The sequence below is a fragment of the Eriocheir sinensis genome, chromosome 13 (assembly GCF_024679095.1).
Source record: "Eriocheir sinensis breed Jianghai 21 chromosome 13, ASM2467909v1, whole genome shotgun sequence".
Taxonomy (NCBI): domain Eukaryota; kingdom Metazoa; phylum Arthropoda; class Malacostraca; order Decapoda; family Varunidae; genus Eriocheir; species Eriocheir sinensis.
The window spans coordinates 12,424,278-12,452,028 of NC_066521.1; the positions used below are offsets into that span (position 1 = coordinate 12,424,278).

A 27,751-nucleotide genomic window follows, 5' to 3' on the forward strand; every position below is an offset into this window, starting at 1 on the left:
CAGTTCTTCGACAGTATAGATCAAGGAGAATAAAATCTTGTAGGTATAAATATAGGGCTACATAAAGATACATCGACACTGACATTGACATATAAAAAAAAAAATACATTGACATTAATACAACTACATGGCTTTATATACGTATTTATATTGAACATAAGCATCCCCCAAGTTTAACGTCTCTAAGGCTATATAGTGAATGCCTAAAAATAATGTCCCTCGTAATACTTCTATAAATGATAAACATGACGAAAACACCTTAGAATTTAACAAAACCCACAAATTTAACATCTCTTGGGCTACAGTGAAAGCCTCCTAAAAATATCGTAAGAAATAAATAAATAAAAAAATCCTCCTCCTCCTCGCTAATGCCCCTACAGAAGGCAAACTCGACGAAAACAGCCAAGAATTGAATGAACGCACACACTTAACGTCTCTTAGGCTGCAGTGAAGGGCTCCTAAAAATATCGTAATAAATAAATAAATAAAAAAATCCTCCTCCTCCTCGCTAATGCCCCTACAGAAGGCAAACTCGACGAAAACAGCCAAGAATTGAATGAACGCACACACTTAACGTCTCAAGGCAAACTCGACGAAAACAGCCAAGAATTGAATGAACGCACACACTTAACGTCTCTTAGGCTGCAGTGAAGGGCTCCTAAAATACTCTTCGTCCATAACAAGTTGACAAAAGGCGAACACAGAGACGCGCTAGTAAACAGGCGGCGTCGCGGTTACCATGGCAACACTTCTTCACCAACAGCTGCTTCTGACGTCTTTTGTCCCTCGCCAGTCAGCCAGTCAGCAAGCCTCGCCGGGGGAAGCGCCAGTTACCTCTACTTACACTCACATATACATTTAAACAGTCAGTCAGTGGCCATCAACGTCTTACTGAAGTGATATCCGGCTATTCAAGAGTTAAGAGGCGTCAGTCACATCAACCGTTGACGCACACACGTACATACACACACAGTTAATTTAGTCAGTCATCGAAGTGATATAGAAGTGAAGTCATCAATAAGTGTCATCTTCATCAGGAAAGCGTCAAGAACCACCCACCCACACCCACACCCGTACATACACACACATTTTTTTTTTAGTAGTTAAGTCAGTCATCGAAGTGGTATAAAAGTCGTAAAGTCATCAATAACGTCATCTTCATCAGTCACACCCACAAACATACATAAACACAGTTAGTTTAGTCAGTCATCGAAGTTATCAATAAGTGTCATCTTCATCAGGAAAACGTCAGGACACACCCACACCCACCCACACACGTACATACACACACAGTTAGTTTAGTCAGTCATCGGAGTGGTACAGAAGTCGTCAAGTCATCAATAATCGTCATCTTCGTCAGGACCCAAAACTCACACCCACTCACATTCTTCAGTAATTTAAGTCACAATGGTGGTGGGTCGCAACAACAAAGACAAAATGAAGGTAAGTTGGAATGCTAATTATGGACGTAAATATTTAGTAGGGATAAGTATACCTGGAGAATTATTATTGATGACTCCTTTGGGCACACCTGCTGTTTCTCTACATCACTGTCTCCCTGTCCTTCACTAATAGACTGATGCCACTTTTCAATAGATTTTTCTCGTGTAGTGTTGTTTGAAAAAATGCCAAAGTAGATTTTTTTTGTAGTAAGTAATGTATATATTCGTAGTGTATATAGTGCTACTTTTTGACTAGATATTAAGTGCCTGTATCTAGTGGTTAGAGTATTTTTACCACAGTACTGATGCATTTTTGAGTAGAATTCCTAGTGCTGATTTAGACAAGTTGTTCACGGCTTAGGTTCTTCTTCCACAGGTTTTGCTTAGGTTTATCTTCCACAGGTTTGCTTCCCCCTATTAACCCCCGTGCATTGCTCTGCTAAACTTCCAGGGCAGCGGTGAAGCCTCGGCGTGATAGCCCAGCCCCGAGAAGGTACAGCAATGACAAGGTTCTGGCACGGCCCTTGGCGCTAACTCAAACCATTAACGAGACTCCATAAAAGACCCGTTTATTCGGGATTCTTAATTAAACCTTCCAGGAACAATAAATAAGAAGAGGAACTCAATTACGATAAGTCAAGGAAATAAAATGTATATGCTAAACATGAAATGTATAAATATGTAAGTTTTTTTTTTAACGTTTGCATTTTAAAACCGTGAAGCCTATCTAATTCTTGAACATATACACTATAATTCTCGAGCATAATTATACCGAAAGCAGTAAAAACACATATAAATATATTCTGGTAATTTTAAATCTTCATACCTGGGGATGCTGAAGTAATTAAGGATGGAGATAAATCATGTACGTAATAAGCTACACGTGCATGCTGTGAACAAGCCTCGCAGAGCAAACGGGAGTCAACGCTGTTACGCTATGTTAGGAAAGTCCAGATGTGGGGAGTGTCGCGGTGCTGCACGCCCTACCCTGTATGCAACGGTGAAGACATGTGCACCTATTTTTATTATTTTATTCTGAGACGAAACAGGCAGAGAGGGAGGAGTGCGGACACCATACACTGCCTCTTCACCAGCCCCCAAACACCTGAAACGCTGAGAGAGATAATATAAAAGTGAAAGCCATAAGAGAGAGAGAGAGGGAGAAAGAGGGCTAAGGGATTGCGGTGAAGTAAAATGATCAAGAAACAGAGCGAGGGACCTGGTTTGTCACCCACCAGGGGAGGGAGAGTGGGGACGCCCAGGAAGACCGGGTGCAAGCCCATCCGCCCTTTGACAGGTCTTCTATTTCGTCCTGCTGGGTGTCTAGTCACCCTCCTCACTAGAGCCTGCAGCGGGGGAGCCGGTATAGTCGCCGACAGTCCCACCATGCAACAGGCCGTGCTCGACTCCATGGTGGCAGTAGTAATGGCCCATATAACTAGCCTGCCACAAGAATCGTCGCCTAATAAAAAAGAAGTCGAGGGTGTTAAGTGTATGTTATGCTATACTCGTTGACTTGTGCTTGAATTCCTTTCCTTGGCTCTTATAAGCTTATGTTGAAAAATGCCTTGCTTTCCCAACCCGTTCATTTCCCCCTCGCCCACAAACTGTAAATGCTGTGTTTCCTCGGGCATGGATTTATCACGAGGCAGGTGTTCAACATTTAAGTGATACATGTGTCGAGGTGAACTGTGTCAACCTAATCTTGAACTGCAGCCCGCGGATTCGCTAAGACAAATGAACCACTCAACCACGAAGTCAACAACCTACGTATATTGGAATAAGGGTTGATTTGACACGAATACTAAGGCGACACTTGTTTCTTTAACTGTGTGCGTATATATGAACAGCAGCTTATTTGACTTCGTATAATAATAATAATAATAATAATAATAATAATAATAATAATAATAATAATAATAATAATAATAATAATAATAATAATAATAATAATAATAATGATAAAAACAATCCTTTCTTTGACAATGTATATTTAGAGTGAAAAACTTACTCTTAAGGTCATTTTGTGAGAGTCAACACAACACTAATTAGCACGGTCCCTTAATTACCTCTCTTAGTGGCTTATACGAAGAAAAAACACCGCCCACACACTCACACATTTTAATTAATAAGAGGTTTGTTATTAATTCTGGAATATTTATGTTGGAGAGAGAGAGAGAGAGAGAGAGAGAGAGAGAGAGAGAGAGAGAGAGAGAGAGAGCAGACTTCCTTCCCTTTCCCGTCTATTTATTTTCAAACGCTTCCCGTAATTAAGACACACTGCTTTATTTCTCGTTAACGTCACCTTTTGGGCTTAACGTCTGTTAATTAATGAACGTACGAGGTTCCCCCCTACCCCCTCCCTGTCTCCTTGTGGCTACTTTCTTCCCTCACCAAATCAAGGACTGTCTTCAATTAGGCTTTTCGTTTTTTCATTTACCTTACACATTAATCGTCCAATACCATGAAAGAGATGCCGTTTAATTTTCTTTTCCTGTCCTTCTTACGTTTTCCTATTCTCTAAGGACCCCTTCACACTGTGCCGACTCTGGGCCACGACAACCCACGATCGTTTCTAGACCTCTTTCCGACCAAGTACGACCCTTTCACATCAACATTTCACACCCAAGACCTCATTTACCCCGAGTCGTTGAGTTGTCGTGGTCCAGAGTCGGGACAGTGTGAAGGGGGCCGACTATCTACAGACATTTTTTTCTGTCCTTAGCTATTTCGTTTCTCTCTATACGTTTATATAAGAGAAAGAAAATTGAGTAGGATGAAGAAAAGAAAGAAAGTGTAAAGGAAGAAGACAGACGACAGAAGAAATGAAAGGAATAAAAAACAACGGAAGAAAAGGAAAACTAAATCAAAATAAGGATTCAGTAAAGTGTTTTTTGGTTTTGTGCTTTCTCTACATATATACAAGGTGTCCCACAGGATGAGGTACATACATCGAGATATGATAATGCTAGTCATCCCAAGTAAAAAAAAAAAATCTATACATGTGTTGTTTTTTGTTTCATATTGCTAGAAATTGATGGTATATAAGTATGTACCTCAATTCGTGGGATACCCTGTTTTGCTTCCTCCATCTTCCTTTAAACTCTTTCGATTCTTTTACAAGCCTCTATTTTTTTTCCTTTTATACGTCTTTTGTAATACTCTTCCTTCCTCTTCTTCTTTTCATCTCTCTCATTCTTTTCCTCTAACATCATCCCCTTTTCGTCCTCTTCCTCTACATCCATCTCTTCTTTCTCCGCTATCATCTTCTCTTCCTCCCCCCCTTCATCAACTTCTTCCTTCTCTTCCTCCCTTAACTTCTTCTTTTTCCTCCTCTTCCTCCTTCACCTTTTCTTAAATCCTCTTGAATCAACTGTTTCCTCATTTTTCACTTTCGTTCCCTCCTTAACTTCTTCTCTTTCCTTCTCTCCCTCTTCACCAATCCTTCTCTTTCTCCTGCTTCTCCTTCCCTACTTTTTATTATCTTCCTCCTTCCCTTCATCCACTTCCTTCTCTTCCACCTCTTCTCTTCCCTTCTCTCCGTCTTCACAAATCCTTCTTTTTTCTTCTCTTCTTCCTCTTCGTCTCCTCCCCTACTTTTTGTCTTCACCTCTTATCTACTTCTTCCCTCTACTTCACTATGTCTCCCTTCCTATTTTCTACTCTCCCTCTTCACAAATCTTTCTCCTCCTCCTCCTCTCCCAATATCTCTTTCTCCAGAATCTCTCGTCTTTCCTCCTCCCCCTTCACAAATCCTTCTCCTCCTCCTCCTCCTCTTCATCCACCTTCATATATCTTCCTCCAGAACCTCTCGTCTTTCCTCCTCCTCCTTCACAAATCCTCATTCTCCTCCTCTGCCTCCTCTTCAATCCTCTCCTTCTCCTCTTACTTTTTCTTATTTTTCTTCTCCTCTTCATCCTACCACTGTTTCCTTTTTAGCCTCGTATTTCCTCCTCTCCCTCCACAAAGCCATCTCTTTCTTCTTCTCCTCCTCCTCCTCTTCATCCACTTCTTTCTTCTCTCCCACCATCGTTTTCTCTTTACCTTACTGTCTCTCCTCCTCTCACCCTCCACAAATCCCCCTCTTTCTTCTTCTCCTCCTTCTCTTCACCCACTTCTTTCTTCTCTCCCACCATCGTTTTCTCTTTTCCTTCTTGTCTCTCCTCCTCTCACCCTCCACGAATTCCCCTCTTTCTTCTTCTCCTCCTCCTCTTCACCCACTTCTTTCTTCTCTCCCACCATCGTTTTCTCTTTTCCTTCTTGTCTCTCCTCCTCTCACCCTCCACAAATCCTCTTCTTTCTTCTCTCCTTCCTCCCCTTCCATCCTCTCCTCCTTCGCTTACTTATCCGACTGTACAAAGCGAAGGGGCGGTCAGCTTTGCCCTTCTCTTGAGTTTCCCTTGGACCTTGTATTGTGACGCCACGGTTTCTATGAGGCAAGCTGAAGGGATTACACACACACACACACACACACACACACACACACACACACACACACTGACAAACATGAAGTGACAGATTTGAATGATTATCATGACAGATTTGTTGTGATAAGCTGTTGGTGTTTGTCTGTTTGTTTATTTATTTATTCTTTGGTTGAGAGCTTTAGTTTTGTTGCTGTTGTTGTTTTTATTCATATGTGTGTGTGTGTGTGTGTGTGTGTGTGTGTGTGTGTGTGTGTGTGTGTTTTATGAACTGAGAGATTTGAGAAAATGAAAAAAAAAAAAAAATCTAGGACACCATGACACGAGAATGGGGTGAGTATTTTTCTTTTTCTTTTTCATTTTGTTTTGTTCCGCTGTTGTTTTACTTTTATATGCTTTTTTTTTATTTTATTTATGCATTCCATTTCTTATTATACTTCTTTGTTTTTTTAGCAATGGGGGGACTTGGGAAGATTTTTTCCTTCTTCGTTTTGTTTGCTCTTTTTCTTCTGTTTTACTTTCTTCTTTTTCTTCTCCTTCGTTTAGTTTGCTTTTTCTTCTTTTCTTCGTTTTGTTTGCTCTTTTTCTTCTGTTTTACTTTCTTCTTTTTCTTCTCCTTCGTTTAGTTTGCTTTTTCTTCTTTTCTTCGTTTTGTTTGCTCTTTTTCTTCTGTTTTACTTTCTTCTTTTTCTTCTCCTTCGTTTCGTTTGGTTTTTCTTCTTTTCTTCGTTTTGTTTGCTCTTTTTTCTTCTTTTTACTTTCTCCTTTTTCTTCTTTGTTTTGTTTGCTTTTTTTATTCTTCGTTTTGTTTGCTCTTTTTTCTTCTTTTTACTTTTCTTTTTCTTCTTCGTTTTGTTTGCTCTTTTTTCTTTCTTTCTTTTTTGTTTCTTTTCTTCTGTTTTACTTTCTTCTTTTTTCTTCTCCTTCGTTTAGTTTGCTTTTTCTTCTTTTCTTCGTTTTGTTTGCTCTTTTCTTCTTTTTTACTTCCTTCTTTTTCGTCTTCGTTTTGTTTGGTTTTTCTTCTTTTCTTCGTTTTGTTTGCTCTTTTTCTTGTTTTACTTTCTTCTTTTTCTTCTCCTTCGTTTTGTTTGCTTTTTCTTCTTTTCACTTTCTTTCGTTTAGTTTGCTTTTTCTTTTTTACTTTCTTTCTTTTTCTTTTACATGACGAAACAAAAAAAATCAAGGAATTTCGGAAGGATTATTTTATTTTCAGTCAGCGATTACGTCTTTTTTTCCCGTTATTTACATCCTCGACTGACTCCTTAAAAAAATAAATAAAAAAAAATAAATAAATAAAAACGTATCGTTGCTTGGGATGTCAGGTTCCAACTATTCTATTTATAACGATGCGTCTCTTTCATATCTTTTTTTAGCGGTGAAACATTTTAGGGCTGACAAGTTTTTAGTGATATTTTGATTTTTACTCCTACTGTCATTATTATTATTATTATTATTATTATTATTATTATTATTATTATTATTATTATTATTATTATTATTTTTTTTTTTTTATTTGTGTGTCTCAGAGAATCACAGAGTAGCGTTGTCTTTTTTGATTCCTTTTATTTTATTTTTACTTTCTTCTGTTTTCTTTTCTTGTTTTTCTTCTTTTTTTCTTAATTTTATAGCATGTAGGCCTACTCTTCTTTATGGGCCTTTCATAATTTTTTTTGGAGTGAAATTTTAAAAGGACTGAAAAAAAAATTGTTAGTGAAGTAAAATCAGAGAATAATTGGGTCATGTTTGGTCTTTTGTTTTGTTTTGTTTGCTCTCTTTTCTTCTTTTTTTCCTTTCATCTTTTTCTTCTTTTTTGTTTTGTTTGCTCTTTTCTTCTTTTTCGTTTTGTTTGCTCTTTTTTTCTTTTTTCGTTTCTTCTTTTTCTTCTTTTTTGTTTTGTTTGCTCTTTTCTTCTTTATTCCTTTCTTCTTTTTCTTTTTTGTTTTGTTTGCTCTATTTTCTTCTTTTTTCCTTTCTTCTTTTTTGTTTTGTTTGCTCTTTTCTTCTTTTTCTTTTTTTGTTTTGTTTGCTCTTTTCTTCTTTTTCTTTTTTTGTTTTGCTTGCTCTTTTCTTCTTTTTCTTCTTTTTTGTTTTGTTTGCCCTTTTCTTCTTTTTTTTTCTTCTTTTTCTTCTTTTTTGTTTTGTTTGCTCTTTTCTTCTTTTTCTTCTTTTTTGTTTTGTTTGCTCTTTTCTTCTATTTTCCCTTCTTTTTCTTCTTTTTTGTTTAGATTGCTTTTTTTCTTTTTTCCTTTCTTCTTTTTCTTCTTTTTTGTTTGTCATTTTAATATTGTTTTTCATTTTTGCTTCTTTCTTCTTCTTTGTCTGATTTGCTTTTTTTTTATTTTCCCTTTTCTTAATTTTATGCGTTTTATTTTTATTTTTTATTTTTCATAGTTTTGAAAAGTGGAAGTTTAAGGGACTGAAAACAAAGTGTGTCGGGGAACAGTAAAAATCAGAGCATCACAGAGAAGGGTTTGGTCTTTTTTGTTTCCTCTTTTTTACTTTCTTTTTTCTCTTCTTTTTCTTTTGTTCTTTTCTTTTTTCTTTTTTTGCTTTTTTCTCCTTTCTTCTCCTTTTTTTGTTTGCTCTTTTTTCTTCTTTTTTTGCTTCCCTCTTTTTTTTTTCACTTTCTTCTTTTTCTTTTGTTCTTTTCTTTTTTTACTTTCTTTTTTCTTTTTTTGCTTTTTTCTCCTTTCTTCTCCTTTTTTTGTTCGCTCTTTTTTCTTCTTTTTTACTTTCCTCTTTTTATGTTCTTTTTTCACTTTCTTTTTCTTTTTTGCTTTTTCTCCTCCTTTTTTTGTCTACTCTTTCTTCTTCTGTTTTACTTTCTTCTTTTTGTTCTTTTCTTTTTTTCACCTTTTTCTTTTTTGCTTTTTTCTCCTTTCTTCTCCTTTTTTTGTTTTGTCTGCTCTTTCTTCTTATTTTTTACTATCCTCTTTTTTTGTTCTTTTCTTTTTTTCATTTTCTTCTTCTCTTTTTGCTTTTTCTCCTTTCTTCTACCATTTTTTGTTTTGTCTGCTCTTTCTTCTTGTTTTACTTTACTCTTCTTTTCTTTTCTTTTGTTTTTCACTTTTTTTTTACTTTTTCTCCTTTCTTCTCCTTTTTGTTTTATTTTGTCTGTTCTTTTTTATTCCTCTTTTTCTTCTTCATTTCTTTTTCTCCTTTTAGATGTCCTTTTTCTTTGTTTGCTCTTTTTCTTCTTTTCTTCCTCTCTATTCTCTTGTTTTTTCTTCATTTTATATCAAGTAAATTTCTTTATGCGCCTATTTTTTTTTTTGAGGAATGAAACTTTAAAGAAAAATTGTGTCGAGGAAAACTAAAATCACAGCATCACAGAGTAGCCTTTCGCCTTTCCTCTTTTTTTTTTTTTGGTTCAGTTTCATCTTTTTTTTTCCTTTCCCATTGTGAAGCGAACGGATATTACACAACTGTCGAACGTGACCTTTTTCTATATATCTTTTTTTACGTTTTTTGTGGTTCTGAGAAACGAGGGATTTTAGAGGAGTTAAAAGTGAGTGACACGGAAGAGGAAAAAAAAAGAAAAAAGTTTAAAATGCGAGTTTGAAAAAAGGGGGACACTTTTTCTTTAGAGTATATATCATTACTGACTGTTCTCTCTCTCTCTCTCTCTCTCTCTCTCTCTCTGAATGTATATATGTATGTATGTGTGCATGTGTATATATATGTACAGAGTATGTATAGTGATGATTTGATTAGAGGAAGAATAAGAAAAAAAAATAAAAGAAAACGAAGCGACGATGAACTAGAAAACGGGAAATCATCACAGAACATCAAAGAGTCGTGTTGCGTCTTATTTTTTTTTTAAGCGGAAACGCATTTATTTATTTCTGGCAGACAGACTAATAATTGACTGACTGACTGGATGATTGACCTACTGATAAAATGCAAATCAATGAATGTAAATGAGTGAGAGGTGACTGACTGACTGACTGACTGGCTGAATGAAAGAGTGAATCCAAGACTGGTTGACTGACTGACTGACTGATTGACTTCGTGAATGGTTGACTAACTGATTTGATGTGAATGAGTAAGGGGTGAATGGCTGACTGATGACTGACTAACTGACCGGCTGACTAGATGACTGACTGAGTGAATGATTGACTGATTGATGGAATGTGAATGAATGAAATAATATGAATGAGTAAAGGATGACTGACTGACTGACTGACTAATGGAATGTAAATGAATGAAAGAATATGAATGAGTAAGGGATGACTGACTAACTGACTGACTGACTAAATGATTAACTGAGTGAACGATTGACTGATAAATGATGTGTATAAATTATAAAAAAAGAATGAGTAAGAAATGAATGAGTGACTGACTGGCTGACTAACTGAGTGAAATGATGACTGGCTGGCTGACTGAGTAAAATGATGACTGACTGGCTGACTAACTGAGTGAAATGATGACTGACTGGCTGACTAACTGAGTGAAATGATGACTGACTGGCTGACTGAGTGAAATGATGACTGGCTGACTGACTGAGTGAAATGATGACTGGCTGGCTGACTGAGTGAAATGATGACTGGCTGGCTGACTGAGTGAAATGATGACTGACTAGCTGACTAACTGAGTGAAATGATGACTGACTGGCTGACTAACTGAGTGAAATGATGACTGGCTGGCTGACTGAGTGAAATGATGACTGACTGGCTGACTAACTGAGTGAAATGATGACTGGGTGGCTGACTAACTGAGTGAAATGATGACTGACTGGCTGACTAACTGAGTGAAATGATGACTGACTGGCTGACTAACTGAGTGAAATGATGACTGACTGGCTGACTGAGTGAAATGATGACTGACTGGCTGACTAACTGAGTGAAATGATGACTGGCTGGCTGACTAACTGAGTGAAATGATGACTGACTGGCTGACTAACTGAGTGAAATGATGACTGACTGGTTGACTGACTGAGTGAAATGATGACTGACTGGCTTACTGACTGAGTGAAATGATGACTGACTGGCTGACTAACTGAGCGAAATGATGACTGGCTGACTGACTGAGTGAAATGATGACTGACTGGCTGACTGACTGAGTGAAATGATGACTGACTGGCTGACTAACTGAGTGAAATGATGACTGACTGGCTGACTGACTGAGTGAAATGATGACTGACTGGCTGACTAACTGAGTGAAATGATGACTGGCTGTCTGACTGAGTGAAATGATGACTGACTGGCTGACTGACTGAGTGAAATGATGACTGATTGGCTGACTAACTGAGTGAAATGATGACTGACTGGCTGACTGACTGAGTGAAATGATGACTGACTGGCTGACTAACTGAGTGAAATGATGACTGACTGGGTGATTGACTGAGTGAAATGATGACTGACTGGCTGACTAACTGAGTGAAATGATGACTGACTGGCTGACTAACTGAGTGAAGTGATGACTGACTGGCTGACTAACTGAGTGAAATGATGACTGACTGGCTGACTGACTGAATGAAATGATGACTGACTGGCTGACTGACTGAGTGAAATGATGACTGGCTGGCTGACTAACTAAGTGAAATGATGACTGACTGGCTGACTGACTGAGTGAAATGATGACTGACTGGCTGACTGACTGAGTGAAATGATGACTGACTGGCTGACTAACTGAGTGAAATGATGACTGACTGACTAACTGAGTGAAATGATGACTGACTGACTAACTGAGTGAAATGATGACTGGTTGAGTGACTGAGTGAAATGATGACTGACTGGCTGACTAACTGAGTGAAATGATGACTGGCTGAGTGACTGAGTGAAATGATGACTGACTGGCTGACTGAGTGAAATGATGACTGACTGGCTGACTGACTGAGTGAAATGATGACTGACTGGCTGACTGACTGAGTGAAATGATGACTGACTGGCTGACTAACTGAGTGAAATGATGACTGACTAGTTGACTGACTGAGTGAAATGATGACTGACTGGCTGACTAACTGAGTGAAATGATGACTGGCTGAGTGACTGAGTGAAATGATGACTGACTGGCTGACTAACTGAGTGAAATGATGACTGGCTGAGTGACTGAGTGAAATGATGACTGACTGGCTGACTGAGTGAAATGATGACTGGCTGGCTGACTGAGTGAAATGATGACTGGCTGGCTGACTAACTGAGTGAAATGATGACTGACTGACTAACTGAGTGAAATGATGACTGACTGACTAACTGAGTGAAATGATGACTGACTGACTGAGTGAAATGATGACTGACTGACTAACTGAGTGAAATGATGACTGACTGACTAACTGAGTGAAAAGATGACTGGCTGACTAACTGAGTGAAATGATGACTGACTGGCTGACTGACTGAGCGATATGATGACTGTTTGACTGGCTAACTGACCGATAATCTACCTGAATCGTGGTGCGTGAAGGGATAAAAGAATGTATTGGGGGGTTCCCGGCGGCGTTATCGGTTAATTAGGGCAGGTAAGTGAGCAGGTGATATCACGTAACCTTTAGAGAGTACAGTAAAAGTTTGAGCTAGCACTGCATGTTAAACTAAGCCCTTTTATATAGTGATGATTGATAGTGATGATAATGATGGGAGTAGTAGTAGTAGTAGTAGTAGTAATAATAATAATAATAATAATAATAATAATAATAATAATAATAATAATAATAATAATAATGGTAACAGTAAAAGAGTAAAATATCAATAGTAATAATAATAATAATAATAATAATAATAATAATAATAATAACAATAATAATAATAATAATAATGATAATAATAAAATCAATAAACAGTTTTCAATTGGTCTTGTTATCTTGCTAAATTAAAGGGAATGCAGATAAAAGACTAGAATGGCTTCATAACACACACACACACACACACACACACACACACACACACACACACACACACACACACACACAAACACACATTAATTGCCTGGAAACACCTGTGACCCGTGTGTGTGTGTGTGTGTGTGTGTGTGTGTGTGTGTGTAAATCCATCAACTTAGAAAGAAATCTAATATTTTTCTCTTTTCAACTTGACTCCATTCACCACCACCACCACCTCCTCCTTCTCCACCACCACCACCACCACCACCACCGCCAGGACCAACAAATGGCGGCGAGGAAAAAGGCGGAGGCGCAGCAGTTGCAGTTAGAGTTAGACAGCGATAGAGACTGGACCAACATATGCAAGCGACCGGGACTGCTGGGTAAGGAGACCAAGGGACCAATTGACAGACTGGCTGACTGTCTGACTGAGTGACTAACTGGATGACTAACTGATTTACTGACTGGGTGAATGACGGTAAATGAACAGACTGAGGATTAATTGACTGATGGACTGAAAATAATGTGTGTGAACGGCCGAGAAGCTGATTGATGGTATGTATGAGTTCATGAATGGCTGACTGGCTAACTGGACTGACTGACTGATTGACCAACTGACTGACTGATTGACTAACTGAGTGAATGAGTATGGAGTATGCATCTCATGTGTGGGGGGATCCACTCACACAGCTCTTCTGGACAGAGTGGAGGCTAAGGCTCTTCGTCTCATCAGCTCTCCTCCTCATACTGACAGTCTTCTACCTCTTAAATTCCGCCGCAATGTTGCCTCTCTTTCTATCTTCTATCGATATTTCCACGCTGACTGCTCTTCTGAACTTGCTAACTGCATGCCTCCCCCCCCTCCCGCGGCCCCGCTGCACTCGACTTTCTACTCATGTTCATCCCTATACTGTCCAAACCCCTTATGCAAGAGTTAACCAGCATCTTCACTCTTTCATCCCTCACGCTGGTAAACTCTGGAACAATCTTCCTTCATCTGTATTTCCTCCTGCCTACGACTTGAACTCTTTCAAGAGGAGGGTATCAGGACACCTCTCCTCCCGTATTTGATCTTGCTTTCGGCCACCTCTTTTGTTTCTTTTTTAGGAGCAGCGAGTAGCGGCTTTTTTTTTTATTATTGTTTTCTTTTTTTGTGCCCTTGAGCTGCCTCCTTTGTTGTAAAAAAAAAAAAAAAAAAAAAAAAAAAAAATTTGACTGACTGACTGGCTGACTAAGTGATTGCTCGACTGACTTATGGACTGTCACTACCTGGCTGAATGAATGAATGTATTGGTGTGGCTGACTGAAAATGAAAAATGAAATGATGACCTGTTGGGTAGATGCCTTACTGAATAACTGTTTAACTGACAAACCGAGTTATCGAAAGAGAGGATCATTGGACAACTGACTGACTGAGTGAATAAACATCAATGAATGAATGGAAAGCTGATGGAGCATTTGACTGACTGCATAAATGACTGTCTGACTGACTGACCAGCTAACAATTCTCACTAGACGACTGACTGACTGAGTGAATGAATACCAATGAATGAATGGAAAGCTGATGGAGCATTTGACTGACTGCATAAATGACTGACTGACTGACCAGCTAACAATTCTCACTAGACGACTGACTGACTGAGTGAATGAATACCAATGAATGAATGGAAAGCTGATGGAGCATTTGACTGACTGCATAAATGACTGTTTGACTGACTGACCAGCTAACAATTCTCACTAGACGACTGACTGACTGAGTGAATGAATATATATCAATGAATGAATGGAAAGCTGATGGAGCATTTGACTGACTGCATAATTGGCTGACTGACTGACTGACCAGCCGACAACTCTCCCTACAGACCAACGTATCTCTCAATAACTCGCTAATTGACATACAAACCATGAAATATTTTGCTTCCATTTTTATGCCTGAACCTAAAATAAATCCGCAACAGCAAACAATTCCATTCACTATCATCATTATTATCATTATCGTCGCTATTATTGTGTTAAGCGCATTAGTCTTTTTTATACAGGTCATACACACACACGCACACATAAATAGCTTGATAAATAATGCAGCGAGTGAAATGTTTTACCTGTGAGCACCTGAGCGACGAACTAATTAATTAACCTTGTGTGTGTGTGTGTGTGTGTGTGTGTGTGTGTGTGTGTGCAGTGGTGGACGTATACAGCGAGTGGTGCGGGCCGTGTTCCAGCATGATCGGTCACCTCAGAAGAATAAAACTTGAGCTGGGAGACGAGTACCTCACCCTGGCTGTGGTAAGTCCTCCTCCTCCTCCTCCTCCTTCTTCTTCTTCTTCTTCTTCTTCTTCTTCTTCTTCTTCTTCTTCTTCTTCTTCTTCTTCTTCCTCCTCCTCCTCCTCCTCTTCTAAGTATTCCTCCTCCTTCCCCTTCACATACGTCTTCATAATCCTCTCCTTTGTGCCTCTCATTCACTTATTCCTCCTTCTCCTCTTCCTCTGTGTTCCTCCTCCTCTGCGTCCTTCCTCGTCTTCCTCTAATAAGTTCATCCTCCTCCTCCTCCTCTTCCTCGTACTTTCTCCTCCTATTGCTGCTGCTTCAGATAAATCTCTCCTCTTCTTCCTCCTCCTCCTCCTTTTTCTGACATCACTCCTCCTCCTCCTCCTCCTCCTCTCTTTTCTTCCCTCTAATTTGTGGGCGTCTTTTGTTGGGTGAAGTAGGTTTTTGCCAGGCTGTTTGTCCTTTACCTGTTTGCCCACGTGGAACAAGTTTTTTTTCCCTCTCTTCTTTCTTATTCTCTTATATTCTCCATTGTTTTCTTCTCTACTTGCTCCTCCTTCTCCTCTTCCTTATCGTTGTCCTTCTCGTTCTTTCATTTATTTTATCCTTTTCCTCCTCCATATTTACTCCTTCTCCTTCTTTCCCTTTTTCCTTCTCTTTGTTTTGCTCGTTCTTCCTCCTTTTTATTCCTTTTTTTCCTCATTTTCCTTCTCCTCTACTAGCTTTCTCCTTATTTTCCTCTTTTTCCATATTATTTTCTTCTCGTTTTTCCTCCCTCTTCTCTTTCTTCTTTCTACTAGCTTCTCTTCCTCCTCCTCCTCCTTCTCCTTTCTCTTTTTTATCGTTCTTGTCTTTCCTCTCTTTTCAGTTTAATGTCTTTCCTTTCAGGCTCATCTTGCTGATCCTCCTCCTCCTCCTCCTCCCATCATCATCATCATCATTCTTGCTTCACCTCCTCTCTCTGCTCCTTGGTTCCTCTTACTTAATCCACCCTCTCGTTTTTAATTTTTTACCTTTCTCCTCTTTCACTTCCTCCTCCTCCTCCTCCTCCTCCATCCTCTCTTGTTTCCCCTGCACTTTACTCTTCCTTTTCTCCTTGCACCTCCACATAGATCCTCCTCCTCCTCCTTGTCACAATGCCTCCCACACACACATCAATTATGTCGCAGTTTGGAACCAGTGTCATCATTACCGTGCTATTATTGCCTCCCCTTCAGCGCGGCACATAGAAAACGGGAAGTGAAGAAAATGGAATGCCTTGGGGTGTATTATAATGGTTTTGACAATATATAATGATGGTTGTGGTGATTGTAATAATAATAATGATGATGATAATAAGGGTAGTGATATAATAGATGTGTGATTTGGCTTACTTATATGATGGTTTTCTTTGTCGTTATTTCTTTATTTCTTTAGGTAGTTATTTAGTTAGTGTTCTCGTTAGTTAGTCTGTTTGTGTGTTTGTATCTAGGATCAGGATTAATATTCTTTGTTTGACCCTCCTCCTCCTCCTCCTCCTCCTACTACTACTACTGCTACTACTACTACTACCACCACTTCTACTACTACTACTACTACTACTACTACTACTACTACTACTACACACACACACACACACATACACACACACACACACACACATACACACGTAAGCCAGAGGTTAATTAATTCCTGGTATTTGACGTTATTGTTGAAGCCTTTACGTTGAAAGTGAAATACAGGTAATTCTGGAGAGGCGAGGGGGATGGAAGGGGGAAGGGGAGGAGGGGAGGGGAGGGGAGGGGAGGGGAGGGAGAGGATGAGGCTGGAGGGAGACCAGGACGTGAAAGGGAAGCAGGGAGAAGGGAGAGAAAGGGATAATGAGCAAGAGGAAGGGTGAATGAACTAAGAGGAGGGCGCGGGAGAGAATCAGAAAGAGGGCAAGGAGAGGAAGGGAAGGGAATGACGAGGAAGGTGAGAGAGGAATAAAAGGAGGATGACACAGGCTTAGGAGAGGGAGGAAAAGGAGGGAAAGCAGAGACAATGTAAGGAAAGAGGAGAAGGGTAGATAAGGAGGAGCAATAATAATAACAATAATAATAACAACAATAATAAAGGAGGATGACACAGACTTAGGAGAGGGAGGGAAAGGAGGGAAAGCAGAGACAATGTAAGGAACGAGAAGGGTAGGTAAGGAAGGGTAATAATAATAACAATAATAACAACAATAATAAATAAAATACAAAAATAAGTATATTGCACAAAAAAAACAATTACTATGATAAGCAACTCACAATAAGATAAAATACAAGAATAACTGAAGAAAATGGAATCAGTTTTAAAAATAAATAAAAAGAAAAAGGCAATAGAATAGAATAAATAAATGAAGGAATAAAGGAATAAAGGAACTTCTAACATAGACAGACAGATAGAATAAGGAAGTCTGGCACTGATATATTTTTTTTTGTGTGTGTTTGAACTCTGACAATATATCAAGGTGGAAGTTCTAACTATAACAAACTTACTGCTCTCTCTCTCTCTCTCTCTCTCTCTCTCTCTCTCTCTCTCTCTCTCTCTTCGCAGGCAAACGCGGACAGCATCGAAATATTGGCCAACTTCAGAGGAAAAGCAGAACCCACCTGGCTGATCCTGGGGGTAAGAGAGAGAGAGAGAGAGAGAGAGAGAGAGAGAGAGAGAGAGAGAGAGAGAGAGAGAGAGAGAGAGAGAGAGAGAGAGAGAGAGAGAGAGAGAGAGAGAGAGAGAGAGAGAGAGAGAGAGAGAGAGAGAGAGAGAGAGAGAGAGAGAGAGAGAGGAGACACACACACACACACACACACACACACACACACACACACACACACACACACATACGAAATTCAAAGTGATGACGTACAAAGGCTCAAAATACACATCAACAGAAGCCAAAGAAGGAAATTAGACGAATGAGAGAGAGAGAGAGAGAGAGAGAGAGAGAGAGAGAGAGAGAGAGAGAGAGAGAGAGAGAGAGAGAGAGAGAGCACCCCCCCCCAAATAAAAATAAAAAAGCCTTCCCACCTAACCAACCATCTATTTCACCTCCCCACCACCACCACCACCACCACAGTCGGGCAAGGCCATGGCGGTGGTGCACGGCGCTGATGGTCCTCGGCTACTCAACCAGGTACGACGACTCCTGAAGATAGAGGTGGCGGCGCTGAAGGGGAAAGGAGAGCGGCAGGTGGTGAGTGTGGGGGAGTGAGGGAGAGAGAGTTAGGAAGGGGGGGGGGGGGCAGAGAGGGTAAGGAGGAAAGGGAGTGAAGAGTCATGAAGGAAAGGAGAAGGACTGGGGAGGAGGCATGGAGGAAGGTATAGGGTAATGAGAGAAGCGAATGAATGATGGAAGAAAGGATAGATGATAGAATGAATAAGAGAATAAGATAATGAAAAGAATGATGTTAGGAAAGAAAATGACAGGAACCTCTGGACGAAGGAAAGAAAGAATGATAAATGAAATACTGAAAGAACGATGGGAGGCAGGAATGAGATAAATATTCATAAGTGTAGTGCCATTAAATAATTAGGATAGATATACTTAAAATAACCATCTAAAGAAGAAAATAAGGAGCAAGGTAGGAAGGAAATCATAATCAATCGAGGAAGGAGAGGAGGCAGGTGCTCAGAAATGCTCTACAGGTATTCAGATGTGCCCTCCAGGTGTTCAGGCGTGCTTTAAAGGTCTTCAGGTGTGTTCTACAGATGTTGCTGGACTCCCTGGTGAAGCCCGAAGAGGTGATTGAACCTGACGAAGACCTGGACGATGTGGAGGGTGAAATTAATAACCATGGTAAGAGAGAGAGAGAGAGAGAGAGAGAGAGAGAGAGAGAGAGAGAGAGAGAGAGAGAGAGAGAGAGAGAGAGAGAGAATCTATATAGTTTTAAGTACATTTGTAGAGAAAGAAAGAATTTTAGTATTGTCCATTAAAACAACAACAACAACATAAACGACAACAAAGATTTGAACATCAAAACAATTACAGGTAGCGCGCACACACACACACACACACACACACACACACACACACACACACACACACACACACACACACATGCACAGCAAACTTTATTTTTCCTTTCAAAACCTTCAACAAACTAGCTAACTAAATCAATCCCTTCTCTCTCTCCTTTATTTAATATGTATGTATGTATGTATGTATGTACGTATGTTTCTACTTGCACATATATTCATCTATACTTCTGTCTATCTATCTGTTTATATCTCTCTCTACCTACCTTTTTACTCATCTACCTTTCTATTTATCTACCAGTTTTTCTACCCTCATATCTAACTTTCTTTTTACCTGTCTATCTATCTATTTACGCGCCTATCAATTCATCCATTTATGTTTTCTATCTCTATTTATCTATCTACCTCCTTATCTATCTATCTCTATCTATCTAACTACATTCTACCTGCCTATGTATCCATCTAACTACCTGCCTAACTTCCTCTCTATCTATCTATTTACCTGTCCATTTATTCATTCACCCCCCTATCTCTCTCCTCGCGCGGCCAGACGACAGCGAGGTGGCGTCTGTGGTCTCCGAGGCTGAGCTCCAGACCGGCGTGATCTTCATCCTGCCCCACATCATCTCCCACGACCAGGCCGAGACCTTCCTCTCCAACGTGGTGGCGCTAGGTGAGCAGGAGGAGGAGGAGGAGCAGGAGCAGGAGGAGGAGGAGGAGGAGGAAGAGGAGGAGGAGCAGGAGGAGGAGGAGGAGGAGGAGGAGGAGGAGGAGGAGGAGGAGGAGGAGGAGGATGAGGATGATGATGATGAGGAGGAGAAGGAGGAGAAAGAGGAGGAGGAGGAGGAGGAGGAAAAGGAGGATGAGGATGATGATGATGATGATGATGAGGAGGAGGAGGAGGAGGTACCGGTGATAAGCGAGGTTGAAAATAGAAAAAAAGGAGTAATACAAAAGGAAAAGTTAGAGAAGGAAGAATTTAATAGAAGAAATAAGAGAAGGAGGAAGAGGAGGAGGCGGAAGAAGGGGAGGAGGCGGAAGAGGAGGAGGAGGAGGAGAAGGAGGAGGGGTAAGATGGGTGACGGTAATGGAGAAGGTGACATTTAAATGGGTGTGGGAGGAAGAAGATTAAGCGAAGGAGGAGGAGGAGGAGGAGGAGGAGGTATAATACATAAAGAGGAGCCTACATTTTGAAACTATACAACACTTTACGACTTGAAAGATGGTAGTAGTAGTAGTAGTAGTAGTAGTAATAGTAGCAGAAACAGCAACATAAATACTGCCGGGAACAGAAGTAAAGTAGAAAATAAACCAACAGAAAAAAAAACCAGGAAAAAAAAGTAACAAGCCAACGAACGAACACATAAACAAAGACATAGCAGCTAAAAAAAAAAGGAAAAAAATAACTTGAAGAAAAAAAGTGTATGTCAGCAATCCAATACCATCAACAACAACAACAATAATAAAACAAGTAGTAGTAGTAGTAGTAGTAGTAGTAGAAAAAAGTACCAACAACAGCAATAACAACACGAAAACAACTAACAATATTCTTTCTGCTTTGTTTTATATATCTTTTCACTTTCTTTTCCTCAGGGTTCGAGATAGTGGGGCACATTCAAGAGGAGCTGTCGCGGGAGGACCTCCACGCCCTCCTCTTCCCGTCTGAAGGCGAGGAGCAGGAGGCGGGGAGCGAGGAAGGAGGAGAGAAGGAGGAGGAGAGAGAGAGAGAGAGAGAGAGAGAGAGAGAGAGAGAGAGAGAGAGAGAGAGAGAGAGAGAGAGAGAGAGAGAGAGAGAGAGAGAGAGAGAGAGAGAGAGAGAGAGAGAGAGAGAGAGAGAGAGAGAGCGTCTAACTAACCTTGACACACATTTACTCTCACTCAAACATACCAAAAAAAAACCCGGGAAGGGAAAAAACACGGAGGAAAAAAAAAAAAAAAATCACAAACACACATGGAAGGGGAAACTAATCTGTTTTTTGTACACTCCCTTCAACAGAGCGCGGAGGGGGAGGGGACGCCGGCGGAGGGGACGGCGGAGGGGGCGGCGGAGGGGAACGGTGGTGGCGGCGGCGGAGGGGAGGAAGGGGAGACTGAAGAGGATTTACAGCACTGGGAGGAGGAATTGGGACATGGACCCCTCTACGTATTACTGCTTAAGTGAGTGTTGGCGGGGAAGAGAGAGAGAGAGAGAGAGAGAGAGAGAGAGAGAGAGAGAGAGAGAGAGAGAGAGAGAGAGAGAGAGAGAGAGAGAGAGAGAGAGAGAGAGAGAGAGAGAGAGAGAGAGAGAGAGAATATACATAAGTGATAAGTTAGTATTGTTATGACATTAATTAATTTAGTTTCAAGTACGTCTGTGTGTTTTATGCATGAGTACGTATGATCGTATGAATTTATGTCCTACGTATGGATAATTATTATTGTTGTTGTTATTATTATTATTATTATTATTATTATTATTATTATTATTATTATTATCATCAAGCTGACTGCTTTTCTGAACTTGCTAATTGCATGCATCCACCCTTCCCGTGGCCCCGCTGCACTTGACTTTCTACTCTGACTCAACCCTATAATTATATACTATCCAAATTCAAATGGAAGTTACCCAGCATCTTCAGTCTGTCATCACTTTTGCAAGTAAACTCTGAAACAGCCTTCCTTCGTATAAGAACATAACAACATAAGAACGTAGGAGTCTACAAGAGGCCGGTAGGCCTGTACAAGGCAGCTCCTTTGAACTTAAGCTCCCGTGAATTTACCCTGTATTTCCTCCTGCCTACTGCTTGAACTCTTTCAAGAGGACAGTATCAAGACACACCTCCTTCTGAAATTGACCTATTTTCTGGCCACTTGATACCACCTTTTACAGCAGCAATGCTTAGGGGTAATTTTATTTCGCCCTTGAGCTGCTTCCACTACTGAAGAAAAAAATGTATGTGTGTATGTATGTATTTACTCATTACCTACTAGTATTCCTGTTATACCTGCATACCTAGTTGTTTTTCTGTCTATAGATTTGTTACATATTTAAACAGGTATCAATTTATAATTTCAGTCAGTCAGTCAGTTAGTCAGTTAATAATCTTTCTTATATTCCCTGCCTGTGTCTGGGCGTTCAGGGTGGAGGAGGGCAGCGTGGTGACGGCCTGGTACCAAGTGCTGGGGCCGCCTGACCTGGAGAAGGCCCGCACGGAGGAGCCTGACTCGTGAGTACGCAAGGAGGAGGAGGAGGAGGAATAGTATATGAACATTTTAGATATCAGGAGACAACAAAAGCTATCAAATACACATTATTCATTGATAATATTGACTGACTGATTATATATTGATTGATGATAAACAAAAGATGTCGATGGAATGGACTACAACTAACCCCCTGAAGCCTCCAAAGTCCCCCCCTCATCCCTTCCCCCCCCCTTACAGACTCGTGGCGCAGTTCGGGGAGGAGGAGCACGTGGTCCCGGCGTGGCTCCCTCGGGGGCGCCAACTTCAGGAGCGGCTCACGGCAAGGTTCTTCCCGCCGCCCCCCGACGCCTCCGTGCCCCGCCTCCTGCTGCTGCCCGACACCGACCATCACGAGGTACTGGTGGTGGTGGTGGTTATGGTGGTGGTGGTTATGGTGGTGGTGGTAGTAGTAGTAGTAGTAGTAGTAATGGTAGTGGTAGCAGTAGTGGTAGTAGTATTAGTAGCAGAATAAAAAAAAAAGAGAAAGAAGGAGAAGAAAAGGAAGGGGGAAGAAAAAGAAGAAAAAGAGGAAAGGATGAAGAAAACAAAGTAGTAGTAGTAGTAGTAGTAGTAGTAGTAGTAGTAGTAGTAGTAGCAGCAGCAGTAGTAGTAGTAATAGTAATTAGTTTTTATGGTAATCTCATTTTATATTGCTGACGGTGGTTGTATTAACAGGAAAATAAATCAAAGTGAATTAACTAAAAGGGAACGAAAAAAAAGTACTCGTAATTAGCAAGTAAGATGTTTTAAATACTGGGAGGGGGGGGGGGTGATAATTTGACGCACGAGTTAATAAAACGTGGGGCGCGCTATCCGTAGACTTGTTAATCAACGGAGATGCGCGCTTTCTGACCGACTGCCCACTTCCAGACTCCTTGTATCCATGCGTATCCTTGTGTGGTTTCTTGTAGTCTTGTATCCTTGTGTATCTTTGTCAATGATGAACGACAGGTCCTCAGATGTTGCCTTGCGGGGACCGTCTTGTAAGGCACTGATAGGTAGCGAAGCATGTATGGCCTCTTATAGACTCCTCAGATTTTTACATCCTCCCGTTTCTCGCGTGCAGGTGCTGGAACGGATGGGCGTGGGCGGCGTGCGCGTCCTGGCCCACACGCAGGCAACCCTCTCGCAGGATGCCCTCCAGAGTGTGCCCAGCCTGGCGGCCTCACAGACACTCATGGGTGCCGCGGGGTAAGCCTCACAACGCACTCTTTCTTGTCTGAATGTTCTGCCTGACCCATTTTCTTGCTTGACCGATTTTTTTTTTTATTCTGACATACGTACTTTTACACACACACACACACACACACACACACACACACACCGCGCAGAGCAAACTATTTTTCTCCTGCAATTTCTGTCTCACTATTCATATCCAGGGTTCTTACAACGTGTGTGTGTGTGTGTGTGTGTGTGTGTGTGTGTGTGTGTGTGTGTGTGTGTGTGGTTACATATTGCACGAGCAGACATGAATCCTGACACATTCAAAATACCTTTTCACACTTTTCAAATATTTCCATTTCGTCCCAGCTCCCTGTCCTTTGCTGCAGCGCCACAATGATATCTCGCCGCCTTTATCCCTCCACCACTGTACCGTTGCTATCTTTACTAATACACAGTTACTAAAACACCACTATACAGTTTTGCTACTCTGCTTTTCCGTTGGGCTATATCGTAACTTGTTAATACTCTTTTTTACAATCAGTTTCATATCTGGCAATCATTTCCTTTACTAGCCTACTACATTACTAAACTACATTATTAGATTATTTTGTTTTGTTTGTTTATACCTTTTATGCAACCAATTTCACGTTTTACAATTGTTTCGTGTACTAGCCTACTACATAACTAAACTACATTATTAGATTATTTTGTTTTGTTTGTTTATACCTTTTTAAGCAACCAATTTCATGTTTTACAATTGTTTCATTTACTAGCCTACTTCATAACAAAGCTACAATATTACTCGAGTGTTTTTTGTCATTTATAAACTTTAGATCACAATTATTTCAGGTGTTAGACCGTTGGCGCGCTATGGTACAGCAAAACTCTTCGGTTCTTTCTCTTACACAAACTATAATGTATCTATCTATGACTTTAGTTGCTTGTCTGTCCCATTATCAGGCATTCAAACCTTGCACCTACACCATAAACTCTTACATAAACTCTCTTCTATAGTTTATGTGCTTGTCTGTCCCACTATTCTATTTGTTTGTTTGTTTATCAGGCACTCGGAGCTTGGTCCCACGACACAAACTCTTCTTTAGTTGCTCTAGTTGCTTGTTTGTCTCACTATCACCCACTCGAACGTTGCAGAACAGCTTTAGCTCTCACAAACTCTTCTCTTTAGTTCCTTTAGTTGTTTGTCCGTCACAGTATCGAACTATCACCATTTACCATTATCTATCACTGTCTGTCCCACTTGGAAGCTTGCACCTGTAACATAACACCATTTTATAACACGAAGAGCCAATCACCTGTCGAGTTACAAAGGCCGGCCACGCTAGGCTTAGGTCCCTCCGGTTACGAGAGTGAAGTAAAAAACGGCTGTGTGTGTGTGTGTGTGTGTGTGTTCTGGCGTGCGGCAAAGCTCAGCCGTCCAACCAGAAAACGCTGTAGAACGACGTCAAAAAGGTTTACACGTATATATTTTTTCCTTTTTTTCTTTCTTTTTCATTCAGCGGGGGAGAGAAGGGGGTGTTGCGTCTCTACCTTTCCTCCTCCTCTTCCTACTACTACTACTACTACTACTACTACTACTACTACAACTACTACTATTACTACTGTAACCCATTTCTTTCACATAAATACCTCTATCTGCAAAAAAAACAAAAAACAAAAAAACAAAAAAAACAAAGAATAACAAAAAAAAAAAGAAAAAAAAAGTGAACACAATAAAAACACTAACATCTTTTTCCCCTTTATATCCTTACCTATTCCCCTTTAGATTTACCTTTTTACCTTTACCCTTTACATTTACCTTCTTACCTTTACACTTCAACCTTAGGAATAGAAGAAAGAAAGAAAATGGGAGAAAAGGGAGAACTATTTAACACTTCACCTTCCTTCAGATCGGTGGTGCTGGCGGTGGCTGTGTCGGGGGAGGGTACGGAGGAGTGTGTCAGCGAGTATTCTCCTCTCCACCTCACCTCCGACTCCTCCAACGCCAAGGCTGAGGTGGAGCTCTTCTTCCCGGACCTCCTCACGCCACAGGAGCAGGAGGAGGAGCCGCAGACGCAGATGCAAATCGAGCAGAGCAAGGAAGGCGACGCGGCATCTTGAATTTCCCGCCTCGCCACTTGTACGCAAAACAAACGACGTGGCGGATGGACGGACGGACAGCTGATTGGTGCGTTCGAGACTGGCTTACTGGATGGCTGTCATGTTTTGTTTTCTCTATTTTTTTTCGTTTTCTTTTTTAACTGAGTCTGAAATGTGAAAAAAACGTGTTGTTATTATTTTGTTCGTGGTTATGCTCATTTTTTCTTCTTTTCGTGAGTCTGAAATGTGAAGAAAAAGTATTGGTATTATTTTGTTCGTGGTTCTGTACATTTTCTTCTTCTTTTCCTGAGTCTGAAATGTAAAGAAAAAGTGTTATTATTATTTTGTTTGTGGTTCTGTTAATTTTCTTCTTTTTTTGAGTCTGAAATGTGATAAAAAGTGCTATTGTTATTTTGTTTATGGTTCTGTTCATTTTTTCTTCTTTTCCTGAGTCTGAAATGTGAAAAAAAGTGTTGGTATTATTTTGTTCGTGGTTCTATACATTTTTTTCTTCTTTTCCTGAGTCTGAAATGTGAAAAAAGTGTTATTATTATTTTGTTCGTGGTTCTGTACATTTTTTTCTTTTCCTGAGTGTGAAATGTGAAAAAAAAGTGTTAGTATCATTTTTTTCGTGGTTCTGTTAATTTTTTCTTCTTTTCCTGAGTCTGAAATGTGAAAAAAAGTGTTATTATTATTTTGTTCGTGGTTCTGTTCATTTTTCCTTCTTTTTCTGAGGTTGAAATGTGAAGAAAAAAGGTGGTTATTATTTTTTTTCTATTTACGTTTTTTTCTTTTCCTGGGACTGAAATGTGAAGGAAAAATGGCTATTATTTTTTTATTTACTGTTTTCTTATTTTTTCCTGAGGCTGAAATGAAAAGAAAATGTGTTATTAGTTTTTTTTTATTTACCGATTTTTTTCTTTTCCTGGGACTGAAATGCGTGTGAAAAAAATATAGTCTTTATTTTCTGTCCACTTTTTACCTCGTTATTCCTCGTATTTATACCTTTATTTACGCAGATAGTGGTATTTAATTGAAAGAAATCCTATAAAACTGGTTTAAACGAGATAAATATCAAAGTAAATATATAAAGTTGAAATAAAGCTAAATAAATATGGTGCATCAGTCCTTACTAGTTTTCAGTTTATTTTCTTGATATTCAGAAGCAATAATAATAACAACGATAATAGTAATGATAACAGGACTTACAACAACTACTGCTAACTCAAACGACGCAAAACAATGATAACAAAAATGAAGACCCAATAAACAGTTTTCGAAGTCCTCCCAAGCGGTTTGTTTGTTTGACTTCCTTTCCGTGTTCCAGTATTATAGTCTGTTTCCTTTCATCTGTCCACCAACAAAGTGGGAATTTTGATGGATGTGGCACCTGCTCATTTCTGGTTCGTGAGTACATGAAAGTCAACTGATGTAATAGACATTTAAGATTATTTTTCATTAATATATTTGAATGTTTATGTATGCAAAATACAACTCAGTCGTTTGCATCAATGATCTAACATACAAACACCCGAAGAGACAAGCTTGTATCAAACAAGTCACATCCTTCTCGAACGACCAATGGTTTTCAAATTCATTGATTGATAAATAATTTCTGGTATATTAAAAGACATCTGGGTCTGCAAGTGCAAATAAAGGTACCTTAATAATTTATTGCAAATAAATAACGATTAATAATCGAAATAATATGAAATAGTAAATAATAACTGTTGAATGCGATGCTAGGCTATTTCGATTATTAGGCTACCCACGTTATCTATATGCAGCACATCAAAATTCCTTATGTATAGACATTTACAGAGTCAGATGTCACAGTATGTACCTGAACGAGATGAAATATGGGTATCTGAAAGGCTTTTAGTCGCTCAAGTAAGATTAGACTATACTGTTTGATATGCAAGTTGTTCTTTCGTGTGCTTGTATGGCAGATTATTGATGCAAATAGGCATGTTTGCGGTTCATATAAGAGGGCTTGAGGTTTTTTGTATACACAAACTTTCAAATATATCACTGAATTTTTTTTTTATCTTCACGCAACCACGAACTAACAATGCGCAGGTGCCACATTTACGTTCGCGAGTGGACAGACGGAATGAAACGGACTATAGTTCATTTTATCCGCCCCTTCCCCCCTCGTCGCCTTGACCCGCCTCACACGCCGCCGAACACTGCACAGACACCAAAGAAAAAGAGCAAGAAAGTTTTTGTAATTGGTGTATATACTTTTTAAGGAGAGAAAGCAGCCACTACTTCTTTTTTTGTTGTAGTTGAAGGTCAGGAAAAAACTTCTTGGGGTTAATGAATATTGCAAG

At 39.8% G+C, this 27,751-nt stretch overlaps 2 protein-coding genes across 2 annotated transcripts in view; one reads left to right on the plus strand and one right to left on the minus strand.

The window, feature by feature from the left end:
* Positions 1-25,344, minus strand: part of LOC126998001 (zinc finger protein 91-like) — a 40,120-nt gene extending 14,776 nt beyond the window's left edge. Inside the window, exon 1 of the mRNA XM_050859274.1 lies at positions 25,219-25,344. The gene's annotated coding sequence lies outside the window, so the exon portion shown is untranslated. The remainder of the gene's footprint in view (positions 1-25,218) is intronic.
* LOC126997812 (thioredoxin domain-containing protein 6-like) lies at positions 794-26,701 on the plus strand. The gene is made up of 13 exons (XM_050859024.1): positions 794-1,443; positions 12,961-13,066; positions 14,866-14,969; positions 17,514-17,585; positions 18,034-18,150; positions 18,666-18,753; positions 19,483-19,605; positions 20,526-20,644; positions 20,929-21,089; positions 22,052-22,138; positions 22,356-22,512; positions 23,224-23,348; positions 25,229-26,701. Exons 1-13 carry the CDS (start codon positions 1,408-1,410, stop codon positions 25,437-25,439), a joined length of 1,506 nt encoding a protein of 501 aa, XP_050714981.1. The 5' UTR covers positions 794-1,407; the 3' UTR covers positions 25,440-26,701.
* Positions 26,702-27,751: the final 1,050 nt, after the last annotated feature.

Excerpts from the sequence above, each read along its gene's own strand:
- LOC126997812 (XM_050859024.1), top strand. The coding sequence starts at position 1,408 with ATGGTGGTGGGTCGCAACAACAAAGACAAAATGAAG. Across the intron at positions 20,645-20,928 it reads AGGAAGGAGGAGAGAAGGAG|AGCGCGGAGGGGGAGGGGAC; the intron begins GAGGAGAGAGAG and ends TCCCTTCAACAG. Across the intron at positions 22,513-23,223 it reads CCGACACCGACCATCACGAG|GTGCTGGAACGGATGGGCGT; the intron begins GTACTGGTGGTG and ends TCTCGCGTGCAG.